A 21,216-nucleotide genomic window follows, 5' to 3' on the forward strand; every position below is an offset into this window, starting at 1 on the left:
AATGTTGTTCCTTTTTCTCTGAATAAACAGCCATATTTCAGTGTTCAATGTGTCATGAAAGATGGTTATACTTTGAATCATTTTACTCTTTGCATAGTTATCTCATTTCTGAAATTTGAATATTAGTACTATATACAAATGCTCATTTATAATGAGATTGTGAAATGTTAATGAGATTTGAGAAACCGGAGTCCTCGGTCATTTGTTTTACTTATAAATTATAGTTTGTATTATACCAGAGTAGTTATCTTGACCAATCAATTCGTCTGTTTCTTTTAACTTGGACTGTGTGTATAACTGAATTTCAAGTGACTAGAGTAAATAAATTTTTATTCAGGGAGGTGTTTTGTGGAAGCCGTGATCAGTGAAGTTCAACAGGGTATGTTGTGATATAGTAACTCATTGAAGACAGTGGTGGACAGTGGAGCAGTTGCGTGCGTAAGTTGAAGTTAGATATTAACACCGTTGAATTCTGGTCAGCTTAGTAGTCTGAAGTTTAGGCGTTTGCGCTCAAGACCGATAGGCCATGAGATCTAATCTCATGATCGGGATTATGGATGCGCACTGCTGAGTAGTCCTATACTAGGACGAAACGGCCGTCCAGTGCTCTCAGGTTTTCCATGGTGGTCTAGCTTCAATTGACCAATGAATTCAACTAGTAAATAATATTTTACTATGAGTTGTGATTTACACGATCGATCCTTACGGAATCAAGCCTGTTGGTCTCGAAGTTGGGCGTCTACGAAGTCTCTCATTCTGTTTAACAATGCCCTGTTGAAGACTTTTCCTGGTATTGAGAGAACGTTGATGCTACTGTAATTATCCCACTTGCTGAGATCGCCTTTTTTGGTATTTTGATCAGAAGTCCTTTACAGTCTATTGGTACTTGTTCTTCATACCAAGTCTTACTGAAGAGAATGTGGAGTATCTTTGCAGTTGCTGCTACATCTGCCTTCAGTGTCACTGATGGAATGTTGTCTGGTCTCGCTGCTTTGCCACTCTTTATCAATCTGATGACCATGCTGATCTCTTCAATTGTTGATGGACCAACATCGTGAGTGCTATGACCGGCTTGCAAATCTCTCACCATTTTCGTTCCTTTCTCCCAGTCAGTCCATGTCGTCCTATGACGTCTTCGTATCCAGTGTTGTCCATCCCAACCTTGGCATTAAAATCTTCCATCAAAATGGTCAGGTCTTTTGTTGAGCACTTCTCGACGATCGACTGCAGCCTATCGTAGATGTAGGATTTAATTTGTCCTACCGATATACTACTAGAACTGTAAACGTGATACTGGCGATCCCAGAGTCTATGCGAAAGCTATAGTTAGAACAAGGACAACTTGGCTTTAATCTTTATCTGTTTCTAAACATAAAAACAATCAGATTAGTACAATAATTAAAGAATTACAGTCGTTAAGTGAAACGCACAAACATACCGACCAGTATTGCGTGTCTTATCGAAATGAATAAAATTTATGAGTCACATTAACATAATAGGATAAAAAAGTCGTTCAATTGGTAGGTCACATGCAACAAGAATAGTTTACAGACACATCAACTCAGATTAACGTAGTGGGAGCTTAGGCAACGATTTGATTGGTTAGTTATGGACATAACTGACGGTAGAATTGGTCTTTAACGTCTTCATCGTAGTTGTTGATTGGCGCACAGCATTGGATGATGTTCATTGTAATACCCTCTCTCTTTGTTTTGAAGGAGGCTTTGATGATCCTTGGTCCATGAGATTCCCATCCTATAAGTGCATTTTGTGCTTGTTTGGACAACGTCAATGCAACTCCTTGTGTATGTGATGCATTTTCTTCATGGCCGGAGTGCTAACAGAAACTGCCCTGAAGCTAGTCGTTGTTGTGCAACTTGCGTCCAATGTGTTCCACTGATCTCAAGCACCCCCATGTTGTAGTTCCTCATTTCTGCAGCTATTTGGAGGACTCTTACGGTCTCCTACATTGTCCGGACGTTCCATGCACCTATATAACTTGTTGCTCTGGTTGTTAGAAGGTGCATCGGCCTCGTGACTTCCGATGAATCTCGGCTTTCATCATGAGGCGTCATAGTTATTCTTTCAGCTCCCAAGGCAGATTTAAAATGGTTTGAATAGTTTTTTCCTGGTTAGCGTTTTTAGCGAGTTGGTTTTCTATAGGATAGGGTCGCTAACCCCATGCCCAACCCTCCTCCTTTACCTCGGCTTGGGACCAGCAGTAGCCTATGGAGGAGCGGAGGGCGGAGTTAAGTGGTCTTCTACGCATGAGAATTTGTCTAACGTACTTATTTACGACTGTTATCTCTCGTGGAAGAGCATAGGCCAACCACCAGCATTCTCCATCCAACTCTTTCCTGGGCAATCCTTTCCAGTTAAAATTCATCCTTTTCATATATGCTTCTATTTCATGGCGTAATGTGTTCTTTTGCCTTCCTCTTTTCCGCTTCCCTTTACCGTTCCAAGTTAGGGCTTGCCTCGTGATGCACATTAGTGATTTGCCTAATGTATATGCTATCCACTTCCAGCGCCTTTTCCTAAATGCCTCTTCAGCTGGAAACTGGTTTGTCCTCTCCCACAGAAGGTTGTTGCTGATAGTATCCGGTCAGTGAATGCTGAGTATATTGCATAAACATTGTTTATAAGTACTTGTATCTTCTTGACGATGGATGTGGTGGTTCTTCATGTTTCAGCTCCGTACAGTAGGACTGTCTTGACGTTCGTATTGAAGATTCTCACTTGGAAATTAGTTGAGAGTTGTTTTGAGTTCCATATGTTCTTCAATTGTAGAAACGCTGCCCTCGCTTTGTCAATTTTAGCCTTTGCGTCTGCACCAGATCCTCCTTGTTTATCAATGATAATTTCCCAGGTAGGTGAATGTTTCCACCCCTTCCAGAGTTCCGCCATCAAGTGTGATTGGCTTTGTCTAAAGCATCATATTATTGATTCTATTTGTTTTCTATTCATAATTAGCAAATCTACAACTCTATTTGTAATATTAAGTGTGAAATTCATCGTCCATTGGTCTAAATGACACCATAATCTTTAGATCTATTTTGAATCATCCGAAGCATATATGTTGCTTATCATTGACAGTTCATATCTCAACACGATGAGAATTTCGAGAGGTCTATTTCAAACCATATTATTGCCTTATTCGAATTGAATAATAACCAACTGTAAATTTCAGCTATCGTTTTTACATGAAATCATGTCTCAATAGAATTTGACTAAAGTCAAGTACGAAACAAGATGAAACTCTTGACCATCAAATAATCAGTTGATATAACTACTTCAATTTTACAGAAGTCCAATGGTAATAAGAATAAATCCGTGGTAATATTTTTGATTACTGCATTGTGTGATACACATTTAAATTTCACAGTGATCATTACTTTTACATACAAACTGAATCACTAATGACATAATTACCGTAACGAGTTATAGCAACTATACTACAACTAATTTCGATTATGGTTAATTTTGGTTAGGCGCTTTTTTTAACTTACTTAACAGACAATGTTATTCGAATAGTAACAATTCGTCTATATCTTTGTACTGTTATGATCACTAAATCACATGACAGACTCTAGCTGAAGTTAGATAAAGACAGAACAAATATCGATGCAGAATAATATGAATTCATCATATTATATATACGATGGACTACAGTGCAAAGTCATGCATGGAGGACAGCTGACAGATGCATTTCCAGTAAGGACCGGAGTCAGACAAGGCTGTCTACTCTCCTCACTCCTCTTCCTTCTAGTGATTGACTGGATTATGAAGAATTCAACATCTGATGGGAAATACGGAACACAATGGACAACTCAGAATCAATTAGATGATTTGGACTTCGCAGATGACCTAGACCTTGGAATAACAATCCTTCCAATCCCTTACATTCACTTATGCCAGCCGTTCCATCCTATTTATTACCTCAATGCTAAAACTCTAATGCATATTTGGTTGTAAGCAGCTGATGAGAAACCACGAAATATAATGAATTCATATTATTCTGCATCAATATTTGTTCTGTCTTTATTTAAATTCATAAAGGGATCTAGCTGAAGTGTTGATTGCTTAATTATCATTCGATGATTCATCATCCTCCCCATGTATATATGTACTCAGATCCTATTATTAGCCTTTTCTTTGCCTTGTTGTACCCTTATTCCATTCGAATTTGTTATATCCCGTGGAGAATTATGAATAGTAACTCTGAGGACCATTTATGGACCAATGTGATATGTGTATTTCCTATTGTATAATTGCTAATTAACTTAACTATTCATATTCATGTTCGTTTTATTATAAGCATCATTTTGACCTATGAACTATTATTATACGATTTGCCATTCTTGAGTTATCCCTACTCCATTAATTACTGTCCCCCCTATCTACAGCCACAATTGGCTAAATTTTATACAAATGTTATTTTCGATTTTATGGTACGATGTGGTCAGTTTGATTGGCATATAAACCCAGTATGTTTGGCGAGACTAAAGAACATGGACGAGCCAATCAGAAGCTTTCGCGGGTTTTCAAGGTCACGGCGCTAAGTTCGGTACCTGACGCTTACGTACGGTCGGTTTGCAACGGATTTTAAAGAAAACATGATAATTAAGCGTCTACAAGATAAGTTATCATGAGATTTTGGCGCAGAATTCAATTATACATTTGGATAGAGTTGTGGCATTATAGCTGATGTAAGTTCGTGATGAAAACCCTAAGTATAATTCCTAACCTTAACCATGAACTGTAAATCATAATTTGAATTCTTCACACAGGTTAATAACCCTCATTTAGTCTTAGTTATTACGTTGACACTCTCAGATTCACTCTAGCGTCGCTCAAATGTCGTCCATAATTTATAGTCTCCTCTTAAACCCTAGACCGTAACCCTAAACCTTAACCCTAATCCTAAACCCTAAACCATACCAACATACCGACAACACTGAAACTATGTAGTCGAGGCTGAAAGAATTCTCGGGACTTTATCATGGTTCCAGAGGTTGACTACTATGGAGCCACATGGATGAGTTCCTGTGCCGGATGCACTATGATTTTAAAACTTCTGAACCTATATCTGACCTTGATAAGTTTTTGATTCATGTAAAAGAACAGTATCCCCCTTAATTTTTGAGTTTTGTATAATATATTTTTACTGTATGCTAACTGTCTTCTGATTGGCTAATATTTCTCAAGGTCATTTAAGATTCGTTCAAAGGTCGTCCATGTTCTTTAGTCTCGCCGTATGTTTGAGAATAATGATTCATATTGCAGAGGCTGTTAATGTGTTCTGGACTTAACTGTCTGGGCTAGGCAGAAAGCAGGACTGATAAGTACTCAAGACTACTTGCACGGCTTTTGTGTATCATCGGGTGATCAATAAATTCACTGCTCTCCGATTGGTGGTCGTATAACGTCATATATTAACTGGGCACTCAAGTAATTGATACAACGACTATAAATTTTCCTCTGTATTTGCTTGCACACACATATATTCACCTTTCTGTTTCAAATTCACTTGATGTGCCTATGACTTTGTGATCTACGCTATCCGCTAATAAACTGTGGTTGCCGCTTCCCATTGCCTCCTGATTTCAAACACCGTTAAAAATTATGTTATAACGGTTATGGATTAACGAAGCAAAGTCACTACAAACTACCATAAGCTAGGTAGTTCATGATTTTCATTAATGAAGATTATAGGCCGGGTTTTTTTACTACACATACTGAAAAGCCAATATGAACACACCTGTTTACGCATCCAGTATTTTAGTAAGTTCTCTTGAATATATATATATATATAGTTATTATCATAATTACCTTTATTCAATATATTTCTGGTACAATATGGAATTCTCAGCACGTTGTGTTTCAACAAGTTTCCGTTTCTTACTCCTTGATCGATCCGGACGATAAATATTGAGTGATAGCCGGTAAGAAGTTAGCACTCCAGTCGATGGAAATCTAAATAATGTATATTCTTCTCACTGCATACTGCCATCAACCACGATATCTCCAATTGGGCCTTTGTGACTTGTACTACGAAAATTTGTACATCTTTCAGAAACGCACCTGAATGGGTAATGCGATTATTAGCCATAGTGATGTAATAAAACAAACAAAATTAGATAACATGTTGAAATACGTACGTTCATACGTACGTACTTCAGTTCGAGTTTCCATGCCACATTAGCACAGAGATGCGATTGTCGATTCAAATCTCATAGTGGTAGAGGTAGTAAGAGTATAAGCATTATGTGAAAGATTAGGGTTTGAAAATGTTATTCAAAGAATATAATCCAGTGAAATAAATTTGAAAAAAGAAAAAGGATAGAGACATGAAGAATTCAGAAGATCAGAATTTGGCAGAACACAAATGTTGAATACAACATCGACATTGCGAACAATTTTGTGCCAGGTCATTCAAGGTCTCTAATAATCGGTTGTTATCTTCTCAAGGATCCCAACGAGGTACTCTACACCTACCGATATTGCTCAGTCCACTTGTCACTGACTTCATGAATATGTGCCATGTTTTGGTCTGGCCGGTTATTCTAGTCACTAAAATATCAGATAATTAAAGTAACTCAATTATTTTGTGAGTGAATGGAAGTAAAGAAAATTCAGAGACGAAAATTTCCTATTCAAGTAAATCATTCACTTAAGATGTATATTCGTATTTACAATTGTTTGGTAAATATTATTAGTTTATGGAAATATAGAAAAGACTTCACTATAAAGGGATTTAAGATTTCATATATCAAATAGAGTTGCGTAATAATCAGAGGGTTAGGAAAGATAATAGCAGATGAATGTAACTTATGCGTCAGAAGAAAAATCAAAAACGTCAATATTATGATAGTAATTGAATAATAATCACGAAGAATTGATGAAGGGTAATAATAATAACTGATTAAAGCAAAGATAGATAGTAGCTAACAGTGGTATCCAAAATGCACGTTTCCTCCTATTTGGGACTCGTCAAATGAATGTACCTGCATCTCAGAGTTGATGTTCACCCTGGGACTGTAGCCTATTACCGTTCTCTTAAAACGTCATCGAGTTATCCACTAAGCAACTGAGTCCTGATAGCCTTTTGCTTATGCATTGAGGTGAATTTTTAATTCACTTGGTATTGTTTGTTTGAATCTTCTGTTATAAACGGTAGGATACTTGTTATAACGCTAACGTTTCTTGTTATAATAGTCCTTTCACTTTTTATACGTACGCGGACGTTAATTTACCTTAGACGAATATCTACACTAGATTCCTACCCAGTGTCTATTCTACAGGACTTCAATACAACTCAGATCAAGAACACGAGATTAGCCTGACTAGAACGTCAATATATTTCCACACCAATATCCGACTACAAGGAACAGTCAATCAACAACAGACAATACATAATAAGGATAGGGGAATATATATATGACACATAACACCTGTCATCCTATCTAAAGTCTGACTCAGCAAAACAACCAATCATTGTCATTCTCGCTCACACACCACTTCCTATTGATGTTTAGGACTGCAACTGATCAGTCTCTTTTTTGCCAAATATGCATACTATGTGTATTGCCTCGATATAGCTTTAATTCATAAGCATTATATACAAATAGGACGAAACGTGCGTCCTGGATTCCACTGCTAGCCAATATCCATCTTTGCTTATAATGCTTGTGAATTAAGGCTATATCGAGGCATTACGCAGAGGATGCACATATATCAATGTGCGAATGATCAATCGCAATCCTAAACATCAATGGGAAGATTCAAACAAACAATATCAACTGAATTTATAACTAATCACAGTTTAAAATTACAAAATAATAATAAAACGAAAATTAACATCTCAATATACTTCAAAAGGGAATAAGTGCCAAGGAAGTATGAGAAGTTGGACTTATCATCTTTGCACGTAGAGTTCAGGCTTGAATTGGTGAATGGCAACTCCTTAGTAGTGTATAAGTTCGTGATTCGGTCTCCCTTTCATTTTCTTTTAGACAAGAATACATCAGTAATAAGCAGTTGATACTGATTTATTCTGTTATACAATCGAGTCATTAATGCTTAATAAATGCATTACACAAAGGAAGAATACAAAAACTATATATGGAAAGTATTATTGTCAAGTATTGAACATTAATATTTACAGCTCAAAAGAATATATAGTTTGTCAAAAGGATCCATACATAGACATATGTATAATGACTTTGGACACATGAACAAGTGACTTATTGACAATACTCTCTGCTCCTTCAACTACATGCAGTATTGCCAAAACATTGTATAATCAGTCAGAGATTACACGGTAATTTGGCTATAATATGAGTCATTAGATTTAGTTACTTTATGATAAACAATATTTTAAACTATATTCATAGTCTTGAGTTCTATGTGTATATAAATTGTTATATCTTAGTGAAGACATAAGTACGGGTAACTTCCGGGACCTATTAGTGGACTATTATTCTATATATATATTCTTATGGTCTAACTATTGAGTAATTAGATTGTGTATATCTATATTCATCCTATTATAAGCTTCATTTTGACCCATGAATAATTACTGTACGAATTACTGTCCCCAAATTATGTTCAGTTTATTGATTATTGTATCCCACGTTCACAGCCACATTTGGCTTGATCTTGTACAAATATTATTTTCTATTTTATGGTGTGATGAGGTCTGTCTGTCTGGTATATAAAGTGAGTATGTTCGAAATAAATGATTCGCATAGTAGAAGCTGCAACCGGTGTTTTGGACCCAAATGGAAGTGCTAGGCGGACAATGGACCAATAAGGACACTAGACTGCTCATACCAGTTGAACGTCATTGATTTGGTACAGTGTTAAGATTAGACAAGTCATATTCCGATTGGCGGATAACTCAAATGATAAAAAGCCGGACATAAGATCATAACGAATTGGTATATGGTCTTTTTTTATAAAGTCATAACATAAATAACCGATTTCATCTATCGATTAATGATAATATCATTGAGTGATGAGAGCTATTCACAGATCGAATTATAATTAAAGAGGCTCATCATTTAAAAGAAATCTTGATTGAATTTATTGGGTTTCTCTTTTTTCCAACATTTAAATGAACAGATATTTCACGAATACTGGAAAAAAACTATTTTTTTCTTTTTTTTTAACAAAAAACAAAGTGTCTGTACAAAATAAACTAACATCTAACAACATGGTAACTCCGCCCTGTAGCTCCTCTGGAAGCTAATGCCGGTCCCAAGCCCGGATAAAGGAAGAGGGTTGGAAATAAGGTTAGCGACCCCATCCCGTAGAAAACCAACTCGCCAAAAAACGCTCACCAGAAAAAAAAATTATACATAGCTAGCAACATGGTAACATAGTGAGTATTATAAATAAGAAAGAATTCATATTCAAAGAGAAAACATCCCGTTACACTTTCTTTCATTCTTGAAATAAAGTTTTTTCGTTTAAAGTAAATGAAGATTTCGTATTCAATTAAACTGGTAGTTAAGTAAGTAGACAAACATAAACTTGGAAAGATAGACAGACAGGTAGATGATAAATGAACAGATGTACATTTAAAAAGATTAGTGGATTGTAAGATGAATAACTCCACTTGTAGCCCCTCAGGAAGGGCTACTGCCGATCCCAAGCTCGGATTAAGGAGAAGGGTTGGTCATAGGATGATTAGCGATCCCATCCTGTAGAAAACTAACTGGCTAAAAAAAACGCTAACCAGGAAAAAAACTATTCAAACCAGAATGGATAAACTGACTCAGATAAACAAATAAACCGTAAAAAAAAACAAAAAAAGGGAGTCATAAGTACAACATTGTTCAATAGTTAATCAATCTACTAAAATTTCAAAATCCATGGGATCACCAGGATTATGTACATTAAATAATTCACAGCGTACCATTAGTAGAACATGACGTTTAGGACTTGCAAATTGTACAGCAACAAGTGGTGAACGATAAGCTACTTGCATAAGATATGGAAAGTATAAATGACTAAAGAAACCGCTAAATTATAATATTCCGAAACAAACAATCAAAATAAAAAAAAACAGAAACAATGAATTAATTGACCAATTGACATAAATTTCTTTAGTAAACAAGAAAAAAAATAAATTACTCAATGAGATTATATCGTTTTGGGCCACGTATTACGTATGCCTGAACACCGATTACCACGACGCATTATGTTGATTCGTTTAGGGGATGGTTGGAAGAAAGTTAGAGGCGGCCAAACCAAAACGTGGAATCAGTGCTTAAAATAACTAACTTCTAGTCTGAGCCATGTTGGTAGATGCAGACTACTTGGTTGGGGTCCGTGTGTTTATCGTAATCAATGGTTGGAGACTGTGTGTGACATGGCTCAGAATCGATCAAAATGGCGTAGGTGTATACAATCATTATCTTCCCTTAAACATTGAGATTAAAATTGCTTCATAACTTTTTTCCTTCCTATACTATATCCTTATATACAACCTATCTTTTATATATTACCACCACTAAATTAACTACTTCTATGAATCCGATGTTCATCTTGTTGTGCTAACGAGGTATGGCAACTTCGACCGATGCATAAATGTGCCTGGTCCTACGTTGTAGCTGACTGACTCATATAGTTTTCTGAATTGATCCTATCCAATTCAATCTTTATACAAGATCAAGGGTTTATATTTTTAACAACAGAATAGTTCCTTTCAATGAAATGGTTTTGTAAACTATATGATCAATCCAATGTATCAAAATTACCAAATCTTACCCATTCAGTAATGGTAAAACATCTCACATATAACATACAATTGGCATTACTAATACACATCATCGACCTGTGTCATGTGGGATGTTGTTTTATTGTTTATCATATATACAAACTCAACATGTGAACCTTCTTTTTGACAAGATCTCTACGATTAAATTATCTAAATCGAGAAAATGTGTTTGTTAAACTTACAATTGCTTTGTAAATATCTAACCACACAATCGCCATTCCAATTCGTTACATTCAAGCAAGTTCGCTATGTTCACTGTCTTGAATCCTTATCCATTCGTGACTATTAGAGTACATATTGAATGGCTGCGAGAATAACTTGTTAGGACATCGCATTCGATACGGCTATTTTGAAACACCTTATTCTTATACAAAACTAGTATTCGGTCCAATTATGCCTTGCAAAATGTTAGGCTACATAATTAGTAGCATTAGATCTTCCCATATTATTTCATTCAAGGATATCTAACACCTTAAGCATATACTTAGTTACTAATTTATCTAAATATTCCAATTTCTTTATTATTATACCATTTCTACAGATACTGATCAATCGCAATCCATAACATAAATGAGAAGATTCAAACAGCCAGCATAAATGAATTAAAGTTCGCCCCGTTTCACAAACCAGTGGCTATTTCAACTAAGTAGTTAAGTAGATAATGGTTTACGCTTATGAAGTGAACGATTCTGGATTCATGTCCTAATGTGAAAATAAACATCAGGGTTCGGGCACATCCAGTTGACAAGTTTTAAACAGAACAAAACATGTGTCCTGTATTCCATTGCTAGCCACCATCTAAATATATCCAAAATGCTTATGATTGAATGGGGGGATATCAAGGTTATCAGTGCAAGATGTACATTTGCCCAAAAAAAGTGATGGCTTACAGTTCATTAAACAACCAATACAAATAAATCTCGAATATCCACCTAAATTGCATATTTTCTGCATCATTTCGAAATGATTGGAGCTACAGGATATAAATCAAACTCCATATTAATAAAAGTCTCAACTTCATACTGTTCAGTAGTTAAGTCACAGAATTTATGTAAAAAGTAATGATATTATCCATTTATAATTATTTTCATAGTTGAAATCATGAGTCAATTGAAGCTAGACCACCATGGAAAACCTGGAAGCACTGAACGGCCATTTCGTCCTATTGTAGGACGACTCAGAAGTGCGCATCCATGATCCCACCTCGCGAGATTCAAATCTAGGATTTATCACTCTCGCGCGCGAGCGTTTAAAGTCTAGAACCACTGAGCTGGACGGCACCTAACGGTGTTAATGTCTAACTTCAACCAATCCTTCTGATTTTAATAATTATTTCCATGTAGAACCTGAATTTCAAGAAAATAATATCATTATTGATTATAGAGGCTGATTACAGTATTTCGTTTCATAATGGATGCTACTCACAAGAATGTCTATAAGCAGTATGTAGCATAACGTGTCGTCGAAGTTGCAACAATCGTTAGACAGAGTGAAGCGTTTCAGTGCATTGTAAAAAAGATACATTCCTTATGCCTATTGCCTTCTTTACAATATATGGATCAGTTGAAGTTAGACATTAACACCGTAGGTCGTGGGTTCGAATCTCGCCAGTGAGGGATCGTGGATGCGCACTGCTGAGGAGTCCCATAATAGGACGAAGTGGCCGTCCAGTGCTCCCAGGTTTTCCATGGTGGTCTAGCTTCAATTGACTCATGATTTCAACTTTGAAAAATATGTAATAGTATTTAATAAAATACAAATTAACTTACTAAGTTTTTCCATCAACAGTAATATTAGGAAAATATAGTACTTCACCAAAATTTTCCAAGTCTTGAGGATTCTGTAGATAAGAATTGATTAACAAAGTAAGCGATGATGACAACAACAAAGGTCATTAAAATTACATTTCATTATTTCTATAGACGATTTGGTGAAACTATGAACATCGAGTGGAATTATCTAGCCAGTCAGTAGTGTTGAGATTAAGTACAGTGTTTTGGGCTCCCGAATGCCCTGGTACGGCCGAGAGTAGGCAGAGTCCGCTCTCCCTCTCGAAATGCTCTCACATGGCCACCTGTATATAGCCTCTGTCAGGGAAGTCCTACTCACTGCCTTCTCACGGCATTACGGTTGTTTATGAAATTGAGAGGACGAAAAGCGAATGTCCCGCGATTTAACCGGGTTGGTGGGCACGGAAAGTTCACCTAGGGGAGTTCGAAAACCCTGATTCCAAACCAATGGTGCACATGTGCTCCAGTATCCTGAACGAAAAAATGGCGTACGAATCAATTGTCGGTCACCGGCTACCATGGGACTGCATCTCCTCACGATGCTCCACTGCCTTGTGGATCATATCTTTAGGTCAAAGGCTCCGGGTGTGGCCCCCTAAGAAAACCACCTACTTCAGTTTGGGCAGCTGGGCAGTATCACAGCCCTCACACAAATCAAATGAGATTTGTGTGGCGCATATATATCTGGTGCTCCTTCGTACCAATATTTACGTGTTTAAATAAATAAATAAATACAGTGTTTTAATGAGGCTATAAACCTTAAGCGACATTATTTCTTGAAACTTATGTTACTTATGACTAGCTACCACCTACCATCATATACCATCCCATTTCATACAGAAAAAGATCGGAAGTAAGTTACGGCAGAGCAAATATATCTTACGGTCAGTGTTGCAATGCCATAAGTATAAAATATTCCACCTCTTTTACTTTTCATCTTGTTGATTTCCTCTATTAATGTGAAATGAATGATGATAACCTGCATCGACACCAATTTGCAGCAGGTCTTGTAATATCAATGACCAAGTGAATAACTGCCTAACAAAATTCTACGCCAATTAATAAGATAATGTCATTTCCATGTTACAGTTGATATCATTAAACAGTACAAAATATATAAGTTAGATTGACACTATTCACTTCAATAGTAAACAGAACAAATAATGTTATATAGTTGAAATAATGAGTCAATTGGAACTAGACCACCATAGAAAACCTAGAAGCATTGGATGACTATTTCGTTTTATTGTGGGACTCCTCAGTAGTGCGCATCCACGATCCCGTCTCGCGAGACTAATAGGTCCTGGGTTCGTATCTCGCGTTGTTAAGTTCAACATACTTTGGTGATATGGTAATGGTAATGCAAATCGATACTCATTTGTTCTAGATTTTGAGTCGATTATGAATGACTGACTACTCGTTATCAAACAAATATCATAGAAGAATCAAATCAGTTTCACTAGTTGGCAATCAACGACTTTTTTTAAAAAAAATGGTAAAATATATCCCAAATATTCTCAACTTACTTGACCATGACATCTAACAAGAGGATTATTTGATAAGGTTTTATTCACAATATCAGGGAGCCAACCATAAACCTGAACGAAATAAGGTTTAAATGCAAAAAATGAAATGTAAAACATATATTCATCCTCGATTTCTATTTTATGAGCATAATGACTCACTGGTGACACTAGTCTTCTGCTTGAGCCTGAAGTATGTGGAGCATAGTTTGAACTAGAAATCCAATTATTGTAATTCAAGTATCTTAAGAAAATAAGTCCTCATAGAACAGACTGACTGAGGAAAGTTACTATCATACATTGTCAAAAGAAACGTTGAGCAATAATTTGGTCAAACCCGACTGACACCTCCTCGTTGTGCCTCCTGGATCATTGCACTGATCTCATGTACTAACGTGAGTGGTAATACGGGTGGTAGAGATTGGCCTGATCAACCACTCTACCTATATCCACAAATGATTACGATTGCTACAAAGAATCATTGCATAACTATTGCTGGTTCAAAAAGAAAGAGTAAATTTAGTCAACTACTTAAACTAAATATAACGCATTTTGTGGATTATTCATACAAAAAAAAACGAATGATTTCCATTAGTAGATTTATCATGGGATAGTAATACTGGAAATTATTCTATACGCGAAGATGGAATCAATTATGTATTAGTACATAATAGAATAAATTATCGCGCTTAATTCCTGGATAAATTCAAAAACCGAACATTCAATCATACGTAGAATAGATGGGATATGGTCAGTAGTGGAATCCAGGACTCGCGCTTCTTCCTATTTGAGACCAATCAGCCGGATGTACCTGCATCCTGGATTTCACTGTTAGTCACATCCTATCTATTCTATATTAACTTGTTCCATTATGATCATATCAGGGTAACGCTCATAGGATACCCATATGTCAATCAAAGCTGATAAAATTTTAGTCAAAATATCAACATTAGGATCATCAAAGTAATTTCAAAATGAATTTAATCACATAGTTGTCATTTTCTTATTATCACCTTGTACAAAATGGACTAAAGGAATAGGATTTCGTCTATTAGTTCAGTCAGTCAGCTACAAGGTGGGACCGGGCACGTATGTGCATCGGTCCAAGTTCTCATACTTTGTTGGCACAAGATGAACACCAAGTTCATAGAAGCAGTTACTGCAATGGTAGTAATATATAAAAAAAGAAGATTGCATATAAGGATGGTGAGTAGCTTCGAGAGGAAACTTTGCGATTTACGATGAGAGGCTGTGGCCAGTTGAATATAACCGTGTTGGATGTGCAGTAGGTATTCACCAAAGACAATGAGAGATGGTTGCGTGATATCACAGATTGATTGGAGTTGGACTTGTATGCTGTTGAGTCTCCGCTCGGTGGTCTACATCTTAGGCGTTCGTGCGCAAATTCAAAAATCTTTGGTTCAACATAAGGTGGCGAGATCGTAAGTCCCCACTTCTGGGTACCCTATTCTACGACAGAACAACTTTCGAATCACTCCAGGTTTCCAATCGTTAACTAGCTCAGATAGGCTTGTCTTCAAGGACATTAACAAGTGTCGTATGAGGTGTTTTTCCTAAAAATACTGGTGTGCTGTCGCCTTAACCTAATGTTTTGATTCTTATTCATTAAAAATACTCAATTAATGGTTTTCATTCAGTATTTTTAAGTCGAAGGAACCTATAGCTTTAACTTTCATCAAAAGCTCAGCATAAATATCAGCACATATATGCTTCTTGTAAGTTTACTATTTGCGTGCGCATTCAATTTCTAGAATCTCTAATAATAATTTATCAGAGTTATCTATTTCCACTGACAACCCTTTAAAAGTCTGATCGATGTCATATAGCTGAGAAGAAAATTAATATTGTGTCTTTAGTGAATGGTCCATCCATAATTTCCTCCCAATTTTAGGGGTAAAGTTCTGAACTACTTACAAGTAGCAATGAAAATAAATAAAAATATGTTACTGTACATATAATTTTAACTCCGCCTGTAGCTCCTCCGGGGGCTACTGCCGGTCCCAAGCCGGGGTAAAGGAGGAGGGTTGGACATGAGGCTAGCGACCCCATCCCGTAGAAAACCAACTGGCCAAAAAAACGCTAACCAGAAAAAATAATTCACATATAATTTTGATATACCTTATTAATTTTCATGATGACACATGGTTGACTTCTATCATATCCAAAATTATTCTCTTTAACACATACACCCATATCATGTGGATAAAATTTACACACTAAATCAACATCATCTGGTGATTTAATTTTATCACACGTTGCAAATCCATCCTGTGGTTGTATATTGACTTCTTCGTAGAAATAAAGAAATGTTCGTATATCTTGTACAAATGGCATATATGTTTGTGGATCAGATGAAGCGTAAGCAATTAAAGTTGTCTTAAAATCATTACGTGGTCTCATTCCTAAGCCTACAATAAACATGAACAAATATAGAAAGCATACTACCGAAACGATAATAAAAAAACAACCAAATGGATTTTAGATGAATTATTCAGTAATGAATCAATTAGTTTCTATCAGTTATGTTGAGACTGGAAAAAGTGTCTCCGGAACAGTTGAATTGTAATTCATCACTTAATGGTATAATAAATCACTGCTTCGAACAAGAACTTTTCTCTAGGTACGGGTAAAATAGTAAACAAAGATGGTAAACCTCGGTCAATAATGCTTGAACCTTTACAAATTAAGGCAACTAACACGTGTATTATACCACCACCTACCTTGATGCACTCATTAGGATAGTGTTTAAGTAAGTCCGATAAAATTGACAGGTAATGTGAGTAAGACATAGCATTAGTTCATTAAATCACTGTGAACTAGACAGACAAGTCTTTATAAGTTCAAACTTCTTTTGATTTAGTAAGATCCTCATTCATCATTGTTCAACAGACTGGATGATATGACTCAAAACCAGTAACTATAGTACCAATGTATTTTATATTTGTCAGACTCTAAGTTTGGAATTTATCATTACTACATACATTACATTTCTTGATTCAAACTATTCTTTTCAAATTAAATTCTTTATATCTAATTCATGAGTCTATTTATCAATGATATATCAACCAACTGTTATTGAATGATGTTCTAGCCAAAACTTTCTTTCCTCTTCAATTATTGTGCTTAAAATTGTTGATAATTGGTTTAAAATTTTTCAACCTGTTGCTACCAGATGCATAAGATAGAGCTTTATTGCAGAATAGTCTCTCTATCCGAAATTAGCTCTGAGTGCTACATGTGAAACACCATTTACAGTGTCAGAAACAATGGTAGACTTAAACTTACACAATTGAGTTTCTTTTTTTTCTGCTGTTGAACTAAGGACAAAAGAATATGTGATCTGATATCCCAGAAAAATAGTGCACATTACAACCCTGCTAAACTTGGCGGGATTGTTATTTGAAGATGGGACTTCTACAGGAATAAATAAAGGAGTTTGCCCCGCTTTTTACATATTTTAAATACACTTACCTATGAATTTAATCAATAGATAATACAACTTACCCTAATACAAAAGGCTCATGCCTCAGTTTCGTTAAAAGTCATTCTTCAGCTATAGAGTCATTTTATTTTCTACAAATAAGACTAAATTATGCAGTTTTATTTGAAGTAGTGCTTAAAACTATTTTATAGCAGGTTTACAAAGACACAGACATCTTTCTCACCAAAATATATTGCCGTTATTCAAGAATCAAAAAATCCTAGGGCATAGAATATGTTTAGGAATAGTCATTTACACGTAACACTGTGGCAGAAGTCAAAATATAATGAGAAACCTAGTGTTGTGAATAAAGTGATTTGTAACATCACTTGCTTATGGTGAAATTATGCTCAAAAGGCAAAACGACCGAGTCATAAGGTTTTAAATAAGTAAGGCAAGTCGTATGACACGTCCATGAAACCTTAATCAATAAACAATCTTAGGTTACTTGTACTTACTAACACTGTGCCCGACCTTGTATTCATCATTTCTCTGGATTGGAAGTTTAGTGATAACGACTATTTCACTATTAACAGTATGTATCGAATGACAAACAACATTCCATTTTATCGAAAATGTGAGCGTTTTACTCACAGATTGGAAATGTCAGCTTTTATCTGAACTAGTGCTGACTACAATTATAAAATTCGGCAGTGAATTAGCCAAATTTATATTGCTGAAAGAGACCATCAAAGTTTAAAGCCAACTAGATACCATAAACTCTTATTTAACACCTGGTTATACTTAACAAGCAATTTACTTTGCGAAAAGATAAAATTGTACGGTTATGAGCAACATTATCGCCATTCTCCCATTAGTACGTTCTTTTAGCATTTATTATTACACGTTTAACTACCATCATTCTGGTCTCAAGTCAATTTGCAACCAGGATGCTAATAATGAGTATTTCACATGGTAAGTATGTTCACTCTCATCTAGTAAATAACGGTAAAATATTAGTGTGACATTTCTCGGCTAGAACATATCCGTTGTGCATAATAATTCTGAATTTACAGTTCAACTAAAGTTTTACGCATCATTTGTTTTGGTTTCAGTTACAAGGCATTCTACAAATAAACACGTTTAACCACTCTTATCTTTCATTATACAAAATGTTTTTATGCTGGTATGATAATAAAAATCACGAGGTAAATCATCGTACATATTGTTCAGACATGTTTCTATTTTGTTTTCGACAGCTTGGACACACACGCCTAACATTTATACCCATATCTTTTGTCGCTAGCAAAAATGGTAAAAACTGAACTCATATTCATGCACCTTTAAGGAAACTATTTCAAACGCCAAACCACAAATAACATGTTGTTCAATAATCCGTCGTTTCCAGAATTACAAGATCTTATCAATCTATCTAAGATACATCCGGCTACAGTATCTGATAGTCGTCCAGATTTAGCCAGAAATTCAACTTGAAGACGAGCATTTCCGAGTTATAAATTGAGTAATGTAAACCAGTTCACAGACGTGATTAGGTTTATGATAGTTAGGTTTCGACAAACATCTCCTTTGGAATGGACAATTAGTTGGAGTTAAGGTTTCCATCACCAAATGGCACCAGTTAAAGTGCCAAAATACCACGTGACCGTCCAGAATAATTATTTTTGCCTCAAAACCTAAGAATCTCCATCTTTAAGTTCACTTGTCACTCCATAAATTATAGTTTTGCCGAACGTACTAATACTGTGTACTTTAGTAGAAAAATCTCTAATCATGTGAGGAGGACGTTATGTGTCTTGTATATTGTACACTCGACATGTTTAACCCCAAAAGTTTCAACATATATTCAATATCTCTGTAGAAATCCAGGGAACCTCACTATGACTAATAAAAAACCAATAGGCATCTAAAAGTCCTAGAAGTTTAGATCATGATATATGTGTGACAAGTTCATATAAAGAGCTGGTTAATAATGACAAAGAATAACTGGAATCACAATACATAAAAACTAACCTGGTGAAAGTGCAAGCGGACTGTCCATTCCAGTTATGTAGGGTTGGTCATTACTAATAATAAGCTGAGTAATTATTATTAACATGCCCATCATTATAATCAACAGACATATGTACAGAATAAGGTAGTGCAACCAAAACTTAACTAGAAAGTAACAGTTATATCAATAGGAAACCAACAAACTCCATCCACAAAAACTGCGCCCCATCATATACTTAGTTTTTTGGTCATCGTCCCAAACTGGACGCTTGTACCAGGAATCAATGTTTCTTTTTTTATGATTAGTAACTTCTTTCTCTTTCAGAAACGGTTGCTTCTCATCAGAACCAAGCATCCCCATTCCCACAGGATGTAGCAAAGAAAATGATATTGCCGCTGTTTACCAGGTTCGCAAGGTGAAAATACTCCTTGTCTTGAAATGTTTAAACAATTAATCTTCTCAAGCAACAATTGCCATTTATTTGATTTCTGTTGCCTTGGATAACATATATCGCTATTTTAATTGATAACGTATACTAAGTAGTTTCTGTCGTCTCAAAATTAGGTAGAATACAGATTTCGGATTTTCAAACTTTTGCTTATGGACGATATTTTACTTTCAAATGGTTCGAATGGCTCATATGGTTTTGGACGGAACGGAAGAAACTTTGGCTCAATGGGCTTCTTTGCCTGGTAGCAGTGAATCACCAATACCTCCAGGCAGAGACTAGGTATATTAACTATAATAGAGGAAAAAATTGGTAAATCATAGTGAAATACTATCCTTAGTCCCTAAGAATATGTCAATTTGCCTCTCAAAGGAATAATAAAAATGTTTCGTGGACTAGCTCAGCCGGAATCGAATTCCAGCGTTGACGACTCTTAAGGAGTAGAGGTTGTGTCCGTTCTGCTGTTTTGTTTCCAGTTTCTCGGTGTTACTTTTACGGTTTGTGTTAGGACTAAGCTTAAGTAGGTGTTTAGGATTCTATGCGCCAATGGGAGGTAACCCCTAAGACGCCTGTACTCTAATAGGTAAAGGTTCAGCTTCCGAATTTCCATCAGTTTGCCTCAGCTTGGCGAGTGTGAGAACGTCACGCTAAGCGGGGTTGCCAGGATTGAAGCTTCTTCCCTCAGTACGGCAGAATGGACCATATCCGGGCGACGAGAAGTGTCTTTTCTTAGGTGCTGCAGTTTACTGAACACCAAGTCAACGCTCAGGTTCACTCAGCAAAGTCCTGTGGAGATGCAGATGAAGCTTTCATCAACTATGTCATACACTTACACGTTATATTAGATTTCGCAGTGACCGTAAACGGCCACATACCCTGCGAAGAAGCACTTTACGTAGGCGATCTGCTCCAGAAGACGAGGGACCGATAATCACGACTGGTGCTGGCATCATAACCAGCATGGAAAGTCTTCCAGAAATTGCAGAAAACCATACACTTATCCAAATTCAAAAATGAAAGACACGAAAACAATTCAGGAAACTTCCCAGCCGATACGTGTTAACGGCAACCGTGGCCAACGAACATAGCCGTCTGTTATACGTCGCAGATGTGATAACGAAAGTTCGCTATCTCGTCGATACCGGCGCAGAAGTTAGCATTCTTCCTGAAAATTCTAACGATCGACTTCGCAAATCAGTTTTGAACTTACAGGCGG

The 21,216-nt window shown here is 36.1% G+C and overlaps 1 protein-coding gene across 1 annotated transcript; it reads right to left on the reverse strand.

Annotated features, from left to right (window-relative positions):
• Nucleotides 1-9,853: 9,853 nt before the first annotated feature.
• Smp_160290 (putative sodium/potassium-dependent atpase beta subunit) lies at nt 9,854-19,912 on the reverse strand (the record flags this gene model as incomplete). Its single annotated transcript, XM_018790258.1, has 6 exons — nt 9,854-10,028; nt 12,556-12,626; nt 14,103-14,174; nt 16,239-16,528; nt 19,573-19,716; nt 19,756-19,912. 6 exons carry the CDS (start codon nt 19,910-19,912, stop codon nt 9,854-9,856), a joined length of 909 nt encoding a protein of 302 aa, XP_018655619.1.
• Between the last annotated feature and the right edge of the window lie 1,304 nt (nt 19,913-21,216).

The sequence above is a fragment of the Schistosoma mansoni genome, chromosome W (genome assembly GCF_000237925.1).
Source record: "Schistosoma mansoni strain Puerto Rico chromosome W, complete genome".
Lineage (NCBI taxonomy): Eukaryota > Metazoa > Platyhelminthes > Trematoda > Strigeidida > Schistosomatidae > Schistosoma > Schistosoma mansoni.